Source organism: Scyliorhinus canicula, chromosome 12, assembly GCF_902713615.1.
Source record: "Scyliorhinus canicula chromosome 12, sScyCan1.1, whole genome shotgun sequence".
NCBI classification, from domain to species: domain Eukaryota; kingdom Metazoa; phylum Chordata; class Chondrichthyes; order Carcharhiniformes; family Scyliorhinidae; genus Scyliorhinus; species Scyliorhinus canicula.
In genome coordinates this window covers 24460989-24474642 of record NC_052157.1, presented here as the reverse complement: position 1 = coordinate 24474642, position 13654 = coordinate 24460989, and the positions used below count along the sequence as shown (strand labels likewise).

The window sequence follows — 13654 nt, the reverse complement described above, 5'->3', positions numbered from 1 at the left end:
GGAGTTGGCTGACTTACATAAGTACAATGAGAGGGGCAACGCAGCTAGGGTGGGCCCGAGGGAGGGGAGGGGGGTGTGGGGTGGGGGAGTAGGGGGGGTACTCCCCTGCTGGAAGGGCTGAAGGGGAACTGATGGTGCTAGGGGGGGTCGGGATGAGGATCTGCCACCGTGGGGAACGGGCCGTGCGGGGACTGCGAGCACGTGGTTGGCTGAGGAAGAGTTATGGCTGACCGGCAGAGAGGGAGGGGGAATAGCCCCCAGATTCGGCTGGTCACATGGAATGTAAGGGGGCTGAATGGGCCGGTGAAGCGAGCCTGGGTGATGGCGCATTTGAAGGGGCTCGGGGCGGACGTGGCTATGCTCCAGGAGACGCACCTTAGGGTGGCGGATCAGGTAAGGCTGAGAAAGGGGTGGGTTGGGCAAGTGTTCCATTCGGGGTTGGATGCGAGGAACCGGGGGGGTGGCGATTCTGGTGGGGAAAGAGTATGTCGTTTGTGGCGTCGAGTGTGGTGGCGGATAGCAGTGGCAGATATGTGATGGTGAGCGGTAGGCTCCAGGGGGAGCGGGTGGTGCTGGTTAATGTGTACGCCCCAAATTGGGACAATGCAGACTTTATGCGGCGTATGCTGAGCCGGATTCCAGACCTGGAGACGGTGGGGCTTGATAATGGGAGGCAATTTCAATACAGTGCTGGACCCGGCCCTGGATCGCTCCAGGTCCAGGACGGGTAAGAGGCCAGCGGCGGCCACAGTGCTGAGGGGATTCATGGACCAGATGGGAGGGGTGAATCCTTGGAGGTTTATGAGGCCGGGGTGTAGGGAATTCTCGTTCTTCTCCCATGTCCATAAGGCTTACTCCCGGATTGACTTTTTTGTCTTCAGCAGGGCGTTGATTCCGAGGGTGGTAGGGGCGGCGTATTCGGCGATAGCCACCTCGGATCACGCCCCGCATTGGGTGGACCTAGAGCTGGGGGAGGGGAGGGACCAACGCCCGCTGTGGAGGTTAGAGGTGGGGCTGCCGTCGGACGAGGAGGTATGCGGGCAGGTCCGGAGGTGCATAGAGGGGTATTTAGAAACTAATGATAATGGGGAGGTGCAGGTGGGGGTGGTCTGGGAGGTGCTGAAGGCGGTGGTTAGGGGGGAGCTGATTTCCATTAGGGCACACAGGGAGAGGAGGGAGAAAAGGGAGAGGGAGAGGTTGGTGGAAGAAATGGTGAGGGTGGATAGGAGGTACGCGGAGGGCCCGGAAGGGCTATTGAGGAAGCATCGTAGTATCCAAGCGGAGTTTGATGTATTGACCACCCGGAAAGCGGAGGCGCAGTGGAAGAGGGCGCAAGGGGCGGTATACGAATAAGGGGAGAAGGCGAGTCGGATGCTGGCCCACCAGCTCCGGAAGCGGGAGGCGGCGAAGGAGATAGGGGGAGTTAGAGATAGAGGAGGGAGTCTGGTGTGGAGTGCAAGGTGCATTAATGGGGTGTTCAGGACCTCCTATGAGGAGTTATACCGGTCAGTGCCCCCTGGGGAGGAGGGGGGAATGGTCCGCTTTTTGGACAAGCTAGAGTTCCTGAGAGTAGGGGAGGAGCAGACGGAGGGTCTGGGGGTGCCAGTTGAGCTGGAGGAGCTGGTCAATGCGATGGGGAGTATGTAGTCAGGGAAGGCACCAGGGCCCGATGGGTTCCCGGTGGAATGTTACAAGAAGTTTTCAGACCTGCTGGGCCCACTGCTAGTGAGGACCTTGAAGGGAGGGGGGGGGGGGGGCTTTACCCCCGACGATGTCCAGGGCGTTAATTTCATTGATTCTGAAGCGGGATAAGGGAAGTGGGCGGGTTGGCTTGCCCAACCTGTTAGGTACTACTGGGCTGCGAACATGGCCATGATACGTAGGTGGGTGATGGAGGGGGCGGCATGGAAGAGGTTGGAGGCGGCGTCCTGTGTGGGCACCAGCTTAGAGGCGCTGGTGACGGCGCCGTTGCCGCTCCCCCCAGCAAGGTATTCTACGAGTCCGGTAGTGGTGGCTACCCTCAAAATCTGGGGACAGTGGAGGCGGCATAGGGGGGAAGTGAAGGCCTCAGTTTGGTCCCCGATACGGGGGAACCACCGGTTTGTACCAGGGAGGATGGACGGAGGGTTTATGACCTGGCACAGGGCAAGTATCAGGCGGATGGGGGACCTCTTTCTCGATGGGAAGTTTGCGACCTTAGAGGAGTTGGAGGGGAGGTTCGGTCTTCCCCCAGGGAACACCTTCAGGTATATGCAGATTAGGGCATTTGTTAGGTGGCAGGTGGCGGAGTTTCCTCTGTTGCCGCCGAGGGCGGTTCAGGACAGGGTGCTCGCGGGGATGTGGGTCGGCGAGGGGAGGATCTTGGAAATCTACCAAATGATGCAGGAGGGGGAGGAGGCCTCGGTGGAAGAGCTGAAAGAGAAGTGGGCGGAGGAGCTGGGAGAGGAGATCGATGAGGGGACGTGGACGGATGCTTTGGGGAGGGTGAATTCCTCCTCCTCTTGCCGCACGGCTTAGTTTAATCCAATTAAAGGTGCTGCATAGGGCGCATATGACTGGGACTAGGCTGAGCTGGTTCTTTGGGGGAGAAGACAGGTGCGGCAGGTGTTCGGGGAGCCCAGCAAACCACACCCACATGTTCTGGGCGTGTCCTGCGTTGGAGGGCTTTTGGAGGGGTGTTGCGGGGACCCTGTCAAGGGTGGTTGGCTCCAGGGTGGAGCCGGGCTGGGGGCTCGCAATTTTCGGGGTAGCATCGGAGCCGGGAGTGTAGGAGGCGAAAGAGGCCGGTATTCTGGCCTTTGCGTCCCTGGTAGCCCAGCGCAGGATTCTTTTACAGTGGAGGGACGTGAAGCCCCTGAGCGCGGAATCCTGGATCAACGACATGGCTGTGTTCATCAAACTAGAGAGGGTCATGTTTGCCCTAAGGGGGTCGGTGCAAGGGTTCTTCCGGCGGTGGCAGCCGTTTCTAGACTTCCTGGCAGACACGGGGAGAATGTGAAAACTCTACACGGACAGCGACCCGGGGCCGGGATCGAACCTGGGACCTCAGCACCATGAGGCAGCAGTGCAAACCGCTTCACCACCGTGCCGCTCGTTTTACATTTCTGATGATGACTTCAGCTGATGATTTAAGATCTCACTGCATCTGTTGGAAAAAATCAAAAGGTTTGTCCTCAAGCTCACCATGCTTAGTCTTCAAATGTCTTTGAAGTTTTGAGGGTTTTCAATTTTCATTTGCCAGTGCTTCTCTGCATATAACAAACATGGGGCGGGATTCTCCCAGTGGGCGGCTAAGTGCCGACGCCAGAGTAAAAACGGGAGTGTTTTACTCCAGCGTCAGCGCACTTTCCGGGACTCCATTCTGCAGCCCCCAGGGGGCTCGGATGGCGCTGGAGAGGCCTCCACCGCTCCAGCTGCCGATCCTGGCCTGAACCCGGTGCCGCGCATGAGCAGTGTCCTTCTTTCCTGCGTTGGCCCCGACGCCAAATGGTGCAGGGCTACAGGAGCCGGCGCAGAGGAAAGGAGGCCGAGGGCAGAGAGGCCGGCCCGCTGATCGGTGAGCCCCGGTCGTGGGCCAGGCCACTATGGAGGCCCCCCCCCCCCCCCCCCCCCCCCCCCCCCCCCCCGGGGTCGGACCACCCCCTCCCCCCAACAGGCCGCCCCCGGACCCATCAATGCCAAGGTCCCGCCGGCCCAGAGCAGGTTGGAACGGCGCTGGCTTTTTGTTGGCGGCTGCTCGGCCCATCTGACACGGAGAATCGGCGCGCCGGCCCAGGCAGGAGAGTTGCCGCATACCCTGACCGGTGCCGCACCAATGGCACTGATTCTCCGTACTGCGGAGAATTGCATCCCGGCGGCGTGGCGCGATTCGCACGGTGCCGTGCCGACTCTCCTACCCGGCGGGGGGGTTGGAGAATTCCGCCCATGAACTTTGAATTCTGATTTGCAGTGGCACAATTAAGAAACCCACACCTCCAGAAATCATCTTTATGCTGCTTTGTTCCTGTTTTCAGCTTCTTCTACATGGGTTGTTCACCAGAGGCTCTGGAGCTCATACCAGCGCTGCTGGCTGCTGCAAAATGGAGGAATCTCTCTCGTGCCCAGAACACGTGATGTCAGCCTAAGGGGTGCCTGACCTGCTCTCTACCGCCACTCCAGGCAGGAAGACTCCAACGATTTAAGAAAAGAATTGGACCCTGGGTCAGGAGGTGTTCTGCCGCGCTGGGCTCCGGGCCTGCGCACTGCTGAGGAGGCACGCATGCGCGGAATGGCCGGCATTCTGAAAGCCGGACACGGCCGGCATTTTAAAAAGCCGGTCACGTCTTTGGGTACTAATTCCCGTTACAGGCAATGCCGCAACGCATGGCCCCGTGATCGGGAATGCCACAACATATGGGCCCGCGACTCTTCCGATACTTGACCGACCCACCCATGGGTTGTGACCTTCGGTTTGAAAATGGTGTAGAAGAAGTTTTCTGAGCCCAATAATGTGGCCCTTCTTATCACAGTTCTTGCAAGTGTTTGATTTACTTCAGCATTACCCCGCTGAGTGTTCAACCTGTGTACAATGGTGACATGGTTGCACTTTTGCAGCCCTGTTCCTTGATGTATTCATTTTGTGGATCTGCATTCCAGCCCCTCTGTGAAGCTTCTCTCATTGCAAGCTCCATAGATGTGACAACTTCCACAGCAGCTTTAAGAGTTAAATCACTCACAGTAAGTAGCTTCACTGCGGAACCCACAAACCAGCCTGTCTCGAAGAGTATCATCAAGCGTTGTACCAAATTCGCAATATCTAGCCAATCTTCTGAAAGGCACTACAGCTGTCAAATGGTTTCACCTTCTTCCTGACTATGGTGGTGGAACCAAAACCTCTCTGCAATCGATAATGTTTTAGGAGTGAAATGTCCCTCTAAGATTTTCATTAATTCACTGAAAGTCTCTTGGGTTTGCTGGGTGAACAAGATTCTGTATCCGCGTAAATGTTTTACGGCCAAATGAGCTGAGAAATGTTGCGACCTTTTAGGTCCTCCGGTGTCTGATGAGTTATTAAAAACAGTTGGAATCTTTCTTCGTATGAATTCCATGTTTCGGAATCCTCATCAAATGTGACCCATTGTGCCAGTTTTTCCAGCCATTTATGGATGCCGGCTCCTAGGGTCGAAACTTCTTCCCTTCTGACGATGTCGCAAAATATGGCACCAACAGTCCCTTGAACAACCAACTAAGAAATCTTTTCCTTTCATGGCTGAGTATATTTTGACATTTTACCCGAGCAGCGGCCCATGCAGAGTCAGCAGTCTTCGAAATCCCCATTCCCCACAGCGCGTTTATCGCCACGTGCTTGGTCCCTGCAGCCCAGACCCCACTCTCTTCAGCGCAAGCAAACCTTCCCTCACTGTCGGTCTTCTTACTCGCTGTTGCTGTCGAAATCTTTTGTTAAACTTTCACACTGGCGGCAGTGCTCGCCCGAGGTTTGTGCGTGCGTGAGCCCGATACCGAGAATTTTCCCTTGCTCCCGGTGCCGTCCCACTGTTTCTTCTTTCCAGAGATTTTTACGCCGCAATCCTCATCGCCAGTTTTATCTCCTGTTCGATTTCTTTGTTGCTGCAAAGAGAAAAAGGTTTGGAGGTACCCACACCCTGGATTCTTGTAAAACACGATGAGAGGTTTATTAAGGGCGTCGTTCGTACAATCAAGATGATCTGCTCAAAGCCCGCGCAAACACTCTGCTGACGTCACTACACGTCACGTGATGCATAACCAGCTGGAATGTATTCCCAGATACATAACAGGAGGTCTCTGGGCCAATCTTTCATCCTCAATCAACATCACCAATGCTTTGTGGGACCTTGCTTTTGCACAAATTTGCTGCCACATTACAACAGTAACTGTGCTTCAAAAAAGCTTAATTGGCTGTAAAGAGACTTAAACATCCTGACGTTTTATAAAAAAAAGCTCCTATATAAATGCAACTCAGGGGCAGCACGGTGGCACAGTGGGTAGCATTGCTGCCTACGGCGCTGAGGACCTGGGTTCGAATCCCGGCCCTGGGTCACTGTCGGTGTGGAGTTTGCGCGTTCTCCCCGTGTCGGTTGCGTGGGTTTCACCCCCACAACCCAAAGATGTGCAGGATAGGCGGATTGGCCACGCTAAATTGCCCCTGAATTGGAAAAAGTAATTGGGTACTCTAAATTTTAAAAAATAAATGCAACTCCACCTTTCTTTTCACTTACAGATTTGCCTTGAAAGCTTCGATCTGACTAGGCTATGCAGTTGTACAATGGGGTAGCTCACTGGGTTGTATTGCAGACGTGAACGTTTGGGTTTGACTGAGGCAGGGTTCACTTAGACCACAATTCTCCGGCTGCCCGGGTTTCCTGGCAGCGTGGGGTTGCTTCAGTGGGAATTCCCGTTAACAGCAGTGGGACCAGAGAATCCTTCCGCCAAAGAACGCACACCGCCTCCTGCTGATGGGAAACATGCAGCTGAGAGACCAGAGACTCCCATCCCTAATCTTTCATCCTTCTGAGGTAGAAAATATCATCAAATGGGGAATACCGCTTGCCACACTATTTGCAGTATCTGTTTGACAATGGAATTGGACATTAAGGCGGCACGGTAGCACAGTGGTTAGCACTTTTGCTTCACAGTGCCAGGGTCCCAGGTTGGGTCATTTTCTGTGCGGAGTCTGCATGTTCTCCCCGTGTCTGCATGGGTTTCCTCCATGTGCTCCGGTTTCCTCCCACAAGTTCCGAAAGACGTGCTGTTAGGTGAATTGGACATTCTGAATTCTCCCTCTCTGTACCCGAACAGGTGGCTGAGAGTGGCGACTATGGGACCTTCACAGTAACTTCATTGCAGTGTTAATGTAAGCCTACTTGTGACAATGATAAAGATGAATTAATTAATCAGATGTGCTCTCAAGAAGTGCATCAGTCCCAATGGAGACCTGTCGCAGTGGGTAATCTCTCCTGCACCCCAACCCTTACTGAGGTTGACAAACATATTGGGTTATTTAATCGAATAAAGCTATGGCAAGGACTCACCATCTTCTGAAATGTTCAGAGATGGAAGCATTTCCGTCCAAGTTTCCAGACACTCATCTCCACGATAAGTATCTCTTCAAGAAGTGCAGTCAGAAATAGAATTTACTGATGATGAAAGGGTGATTCATCAAGCTGAACCATGATGCTGTGTTATTAAACTTTGAGCTGGAAGTTTACAGACCTGTGTGGGTGTATTTAACGTTGGATGTAGTGTTCAGAAGTTCCCCATTATTTCATGGGTTTGTCCCCAGCGTGGAAATCAAAAGTCCAGAATTCATTGTTTCAAGCCTTTAATTTGCTGGAGAAAGACTTTGAAATGCACCTTTTTTGTCAATGTTTTCTTGCCATTTTGATGGTTCTGACTGAATCCCTCCAGGATACGAGTATGCAATTTACAAGCAAGAAACTTTGAGTTGAGAAAGAATTACAAATAGATTAGAAAAACGTTATTCCCCGACGTCATACCCTGCTGTTCGAGAATACAGGAACACTACCTGTGCGCACCAACGATTAATATATATTTTGCAAAAAGACTTACATTTATGTAGCCAGACATCTCAAAGAGCTTTACAGCCAATCATTTACAACTGTTGAAATGGGAAATGCACGCTGTAAACCTTAATCAACAAGAACCTTGTTCTCTAAAGCTAGAATTCATCAGCTCTCGATCTTGGAAATATTTGGGGAAAGTTAGCCAGTGTTTTTTTCCATGCTCAGTAGCTCTGAGAATTATTTGTTCCATCAATGATTGGTACAAACGCAGATATCCACTCTAAGAATTGTGGATGAACCATAAGTCACTCAGCGTTTGTGAATCTTTGGCAACAACAACAGCAGTGTGCATTTATTTAAAGCCTTTAATGTATAGTTTGAAGGTATTTTATACAGGGCTACAGGGGTGACAGGGAGGTGAGGAGAGAAAAAAAGATGAGAGGAGTAAGGAACAGGTGCCAAGCCAGAGTGGGAGGGTTTTGGAAGTGGCTGGATGTTCAGTTGAAAATGCAGATTTTGTTTGAGAGTTTTTGAAGGGGAAGAGAGAAGTGGGGAGAAGGAGAATGGCCATAGGGAGGAACTGGCAGAGAGGCAGCTGAGGTTTTTACGACCAGTGGTGGGACAGATGGGGGAAATCCACAGAAGGTCAGAGTACAGGACACAATCTTAGGCTGATGGTGCAAGTAAAGTTAGGGTGGGGTGAGGCTGCATAGGGATTTAAAAATGAGGGCAGGGTTTCAGATCCGCTGCACTGGGGGAACAGGATGCAGCATACAAGAATAGGGGGCATTACTTGCAGCATAATAAAGGCTGCATGTAAATCTAAGGCCTGAGACTGCTTGCAGTATTCCAGATGCCATTGTATTCTAGTCCTCCAGATGTAAAGATCAGGAACGCAATTCAGCAGCCTCATCCCACCCGACTTGGTGTCAGGACGAGGCCTTTGAAACTCACGAAAGGCCTGTACCGAGATTCGCAATGCTCGAAATGTCTCCCAAGATTCAATGGAATCTTGCGGCATGGCACGATCTGGATCTCGTTCTCGCAGGGCGAGGTCCAGGCGTGCATGTTTAAATGAGCCGTTAGACCAATTCACCCAGGGCCTGGAATTCACCGGAAACGCCAGCGAGGCATCAACTGGGCCCCGTTTGATACTGGTGATAAGTCATGAACCAGCTGTGATGGCACCTCTGGGCATCTCACTGGGGAATTGAGGCCCCTGGCGGTTGGGTTCTGGGCAGTGGCATCTTGGCATTGCCACCTGTCACCTTGGCAGTGCTACCCTGGCATTGCAAGGGTGCCCAGGTGACACTGGCTGGGGCACTTCCAGGGTGCCAGGCTGGCAGTGCCAAGGTGCCATGGGGGTCCTTGCCACAAAGAGCTGGGCGGGGGAGGGGAGGTTTGAAATGTCGGTGCTGCCATTAAAAATGGCTCCCTGATCCACGAGTAATGTTCTTGGACTGCCGAGCACCCAGAAACACCCTGCGAAACGTGCCGTTAACTTGAATCTGCTGAATCACGGCCATGCATTTCCTGAACCATTTAGATTATTTTCTCTACTTGTACATGACACTTTAATGACCTGTGTACATGGAACCCACTTCTCTTTGGACTAGCAACTGTTTATAGCTATTCATCATTTCAAAAATATCCTGTCCTTTTTCGATCCAAAGAGAATGACCTCACATTTGCCTATATTGAAATCTATTTACCACAACTTGCCCTTCACTTACGCAATCAATATCTCCTTGTAATTTTACCCCTCCATCTACAATGCTTACAGTGCCGCATGATTTGTGTCATTAGAAAATTTGGACATGTGTTTTCTATTCCATCACTGAAGTTGTTAACGAATACACTGAATAGTTGAGGCCCCAATACAGAGCCTTGCAGGACGCAATTAGTCACATCCTGCCAATTAAAGTACCTACTCATTGTCCCTACTCTCTGTGGCCTTCCACTCGGCCAGTTTCTTGGCCAGGCCAATTATTTGCTAACATTCCTGTATGAGGGCTGTCCCAGTTGCCTTCCGGAAGTCCATGTGAATCACATCCATACTCACATCCACTACTTAAGTCGTCTCTTCAAAAAATTGAATCAGGTTCGTCAAGCATGATCTACCCTTTATAACTATATACAACTCTCAGTAAATCTAATTGATCTGTCTTTTGAGGGTTGGATTATTTTTTTTTTTTATAAATGTTTTTAATTCAGTTTTCATGTTTTATATTGAACAAATTACAAATTGTTAGAGAGTGAAAAAAAAACACGCAAAAATTAACATATATATTTACAGGTGAGCATCTTCGTAGTAATAACTGTGGCCTCCCCCTCTTTGCCGGCATACATATTTTACATTCCCCAACATGTTTATTGGCATTTATTTAGTTTGGTTTTGGGCCTTAGCTAGCCATCAAACCCCCGTAACGAGCCCGTAGCCCCCCCCCCCCTCCCCGCCGGCTACCTTCCCCCGACTATTCTTCCTCTTGTACGTTGGCCACAAAGTTGGCCACAAACAGGTCCCGGAACAATTGCATGAATGGCTCCCACGTTCTGTGGAAGCCGTCGTCCGACCCTCGGATGGGACCTGAAACTGAATCTAAACTGGGAGGTGGTGGCGTTGTGGTATTGTCACTGGGCAAGCAGTCCAGATGCCCAGGGTAATGCTCTGGAAATCAGGATTCAGGATGAAATGAAATGAAAATCGCTTATTGTCACAAGTAGGCTTCAAATGAAGTTACTGTGTAAAGCCCCTAGTCGCTGCATTCCGGCAATTAAAAGTATAAAGCTGACAACAAAACCATTGTCGCAAAAAACTACTGGTTCACTAATGTCCTTTTGGGAAGGAAATCTGCCATCCTTACCTGGTCTGGCCAACATGTGGCTCCAGATCTACAGCAATATAGCTGACTCTTAAATGCCCTCTGAAATCACCTGGTTCAGGGGCAATTAGGGATAGGCAAAAAATGCTGGCCCAGCCAGCGATGCCCACATCCCATGAATGAATTTTTTAAAAAGAGACCCATTCTGCCTTGACCAATTTGAAACCAGCAAAATTCCTATAGTCTTTTATAACCTTTATGTCACAAGTATGCTTACATTAACACTTCAATTAAGTTACAATGAAAAGCTCCAAGTCGCTACATTCTGGCTCCTGTTCAGGTACACGGAGGGAGAATTCCAAATGTCCAAATTACCTAACAGCATGTCTTTCGGGACTTGTGCGAGGAAACCGGAGCACCCGGATGAAACCCACGCAGACACAGGGAGTTCTCCAAAGTATGCCTGGAATCCTAATCATTTAGGACTATTGCCTTTTTCTTTAGTGTCGCCTGTATGATCTCCGTGCCGACAGAGAAGTGGCCATCTATTCGAAGGACAGTATCATCTTTGGAGCCTCAAGTGTGGACTTTTCCCTCAGTGGTGAGTTAACCGCTTAAGGTGTTAATTCCGGGAAATGGGTATTATATTCTGCAGGTTGAAAAAAAGTGACATGGAATCCAAACTCCTTCTTGTATTCCAATCTGTTGTGCTGTACATTCACTTCCTATCCAGTTGAATACTAAGAAAGGTATTCAGTTCATGACAGTGGTTAATACTTTTGGTGCTACTTGGCAGTAGAATCTTGATTTCATCATTAAATGGCCTCAAGTTGATCTTCGATGCTTGAACTGTGCGTCTAATTCCAGTACAATACTTCCAGTTTGAGAATTAAGAAATAATTGCATGTTGAGTGGGAGGAATCCATAGAATCCTTATAGTTCAGAAAGAGGCCATTTTGTCCATTGAGTCTGCACCAACCCTACCAAGAGCACTTTACCTAGGCCCACAGCCCTATCCCCATAACCCCACCTAACCTGTACATCTTTGAATACTAAGGGGCAATTCAGCATGGCCAATCCACCTAGCCTGCACATGTTTAGACACTAAGGGGGCAATTTATCATGGTCAATCCACCAAACCTGTGCATCTTTGGACTGTGGGAGGAAACAAGAGCAGCCAGAGGAAACCCAAGCATAAACGGGGAGAAAGTGCAAATTCCACACTGACAGTAACCCAATGCCGGAATCGAACCTGGGACCCTGGTGGTGTGCGGCAGTGGTGCTAACCACTGTGTCACAGAAAGAAAATCACAGAATGATAACTTTGAATGATAATCTTTATTATTGTCACAAGTAGGCTTACATTAACACTGCAATGAAGTTACTGTGAAAATTCCCTCGTTGCCACACTCCTGCTCTGGTAGACAGAGGGAGAATTCAGAATGTCCAATTCACTCAACAGCATGTCTTTCGAGACTTGTGGGAGGAAACCGGAGCACCCGGAGAAAGCCCACAAGACACTGGGTGAACGTGCAGACTCCACACAGACATTGATGCAAGCGGGAATTGAACCTGGGAGCCTGGTACTGTGAAGCAACAGTGCTAACCACTGTGCTACCGTGCCGCCGAAGCTATTGGTGCTGGATATTCTGTACATCTTTTCTAAGGATTTTGAAGAATGAGTATACACTTTTGCTAATCGTTACTTGTTGAAGGATTTTATTTTAGATATCTTTAGGAAGATTTTACATTATAACAAACACTGCAACAAAGTTAAAAGAATGGTACAGCACAGCAAGCAAAGAAATGGCTCCACAGATACAGAGGGGGACGCGAGAACAGCACTATAACAAGCTCAATACAGTCATTAGATATAACTTGATGCCTCTGTGAGTCCAACCAGAGAACAAGGGTGAAACAGGATAAGGCCATGAAAAGATGGAAAAATGGTGCACACCTACCCTCGCAGCGATTGCTCGCAACTGCAGCGAGAGTTGATAGATTTTTTGTGCCATTCTCAGGCGGACGTCAATATACATCTTCCTCAACGCCAGCAGTGCCAAAGGCACCAATGCCACACAGCACGCTCCTCTCTTCGGATACCAGACCCATCTTAATTAACCATGCAGGAACCAATCACGGATTCTTTATACCCACCCCTTAAAAAGAAGGAAACATACAATGGAAATACAGGAGAACTCCAATTCTAAAAGGGTGTTACATATAAATCACACATCGCAACATAACCCCAGTCTCCGGCCCAGCACAGAACCAATATCTTTTCCTAAATTTACACAGAGAGGACCAGCAGCAACATGTTCGAATTATGATCCGTGCCATTAACAACTCAAGATAACAAAGGATCAGGACCCCACCATGGGTATGTATTCCCCCGGCGCACGCCCATCATCTATTACTAAAGAAGAGAACAAGCTGCTCATTCAAACAAGAAAGCACCCCATCCATTAGGGGGACAACAGGCTATCAATCAAAGTGCGGGACTCAGTTCAGCCCCAGGCTCCTGTGCACAGAAGAAGCAAAACCCAGCATCTCAAGATGTCCCTAATAAGTGCCTTGGAGAAGGGAATCCCAGGGTGGACCTGGTCTAGTCCAGCACATTCTGACACACAGGAATCAGTACCCCCAGGGCCTCCAGCACATCCAAAAAACTACACCCCAGCCTATCCTAAACCATACCCCAGGAAGTGCACCATCCCCATTTACACAAAAAAAAATCATGCCAGACCCAGTCGGGGAGACCATATCATCTTTGTTGAAGACATTTAATAGGGTAGCCTTTTCAAATTTAACAGCTTGTTTCATATCTAAAAATGGTAGTTTAATAACAGATATATTAAGACCAAAATAATTGGTTAGCTTGAAAACACTGGGGTTGGGGTGGGGGGATGTTCCTTTTTAGCGCTTGGTTGTACGATTGAAGCATATGGGGATAGAACAGGACTTTTGTATATTCAGGAAGGACTGGTCTTAGACATGGCTGAGGATAGGTCTTTGGCTATAGTGGAGCCAGAGCAATATGAAGCAAGCAAGCTATCAGAAAATGGGAAGTCAAACGACAGATCATGGCAAAGGTCTTCTCATCTCATGCTCCATTTCACACCAGGGCCTGACCCTTTTCTTCACTTGAAAGTAGAGACATTCCTTAATCCATTACTCATCATAATAGTCGAGCCCTCTCTGCCCTGATTGTCAATAATTATCATCTGTGTGACTACGTCAGCACCAACAAGTACTTGCTTTCCTGGATACCTGTAACCTCCATGAATAACA

The 13654-nt window shown here is 49.9% G+C and overlaps 1 protein-coding gene across 1 annotated transcript in view; it reads left to right on the top strand.

The window, feature by feature from the left end:
- Positions 1-13654, top strand: part of gnb5b (guanine nucleotide binding protein (G protein), beta 5b) — a 110927-nt gene that overhangs the window by 86222 nt on the left and 11051 nt on the right. The window contains 1 exon segment of the mRNA XM_038813210.1: positions 10868-10964. Within this exon segment, the coding sequence (XP_038669138.1) occupies positions 10868-10964 (97 nt within the window).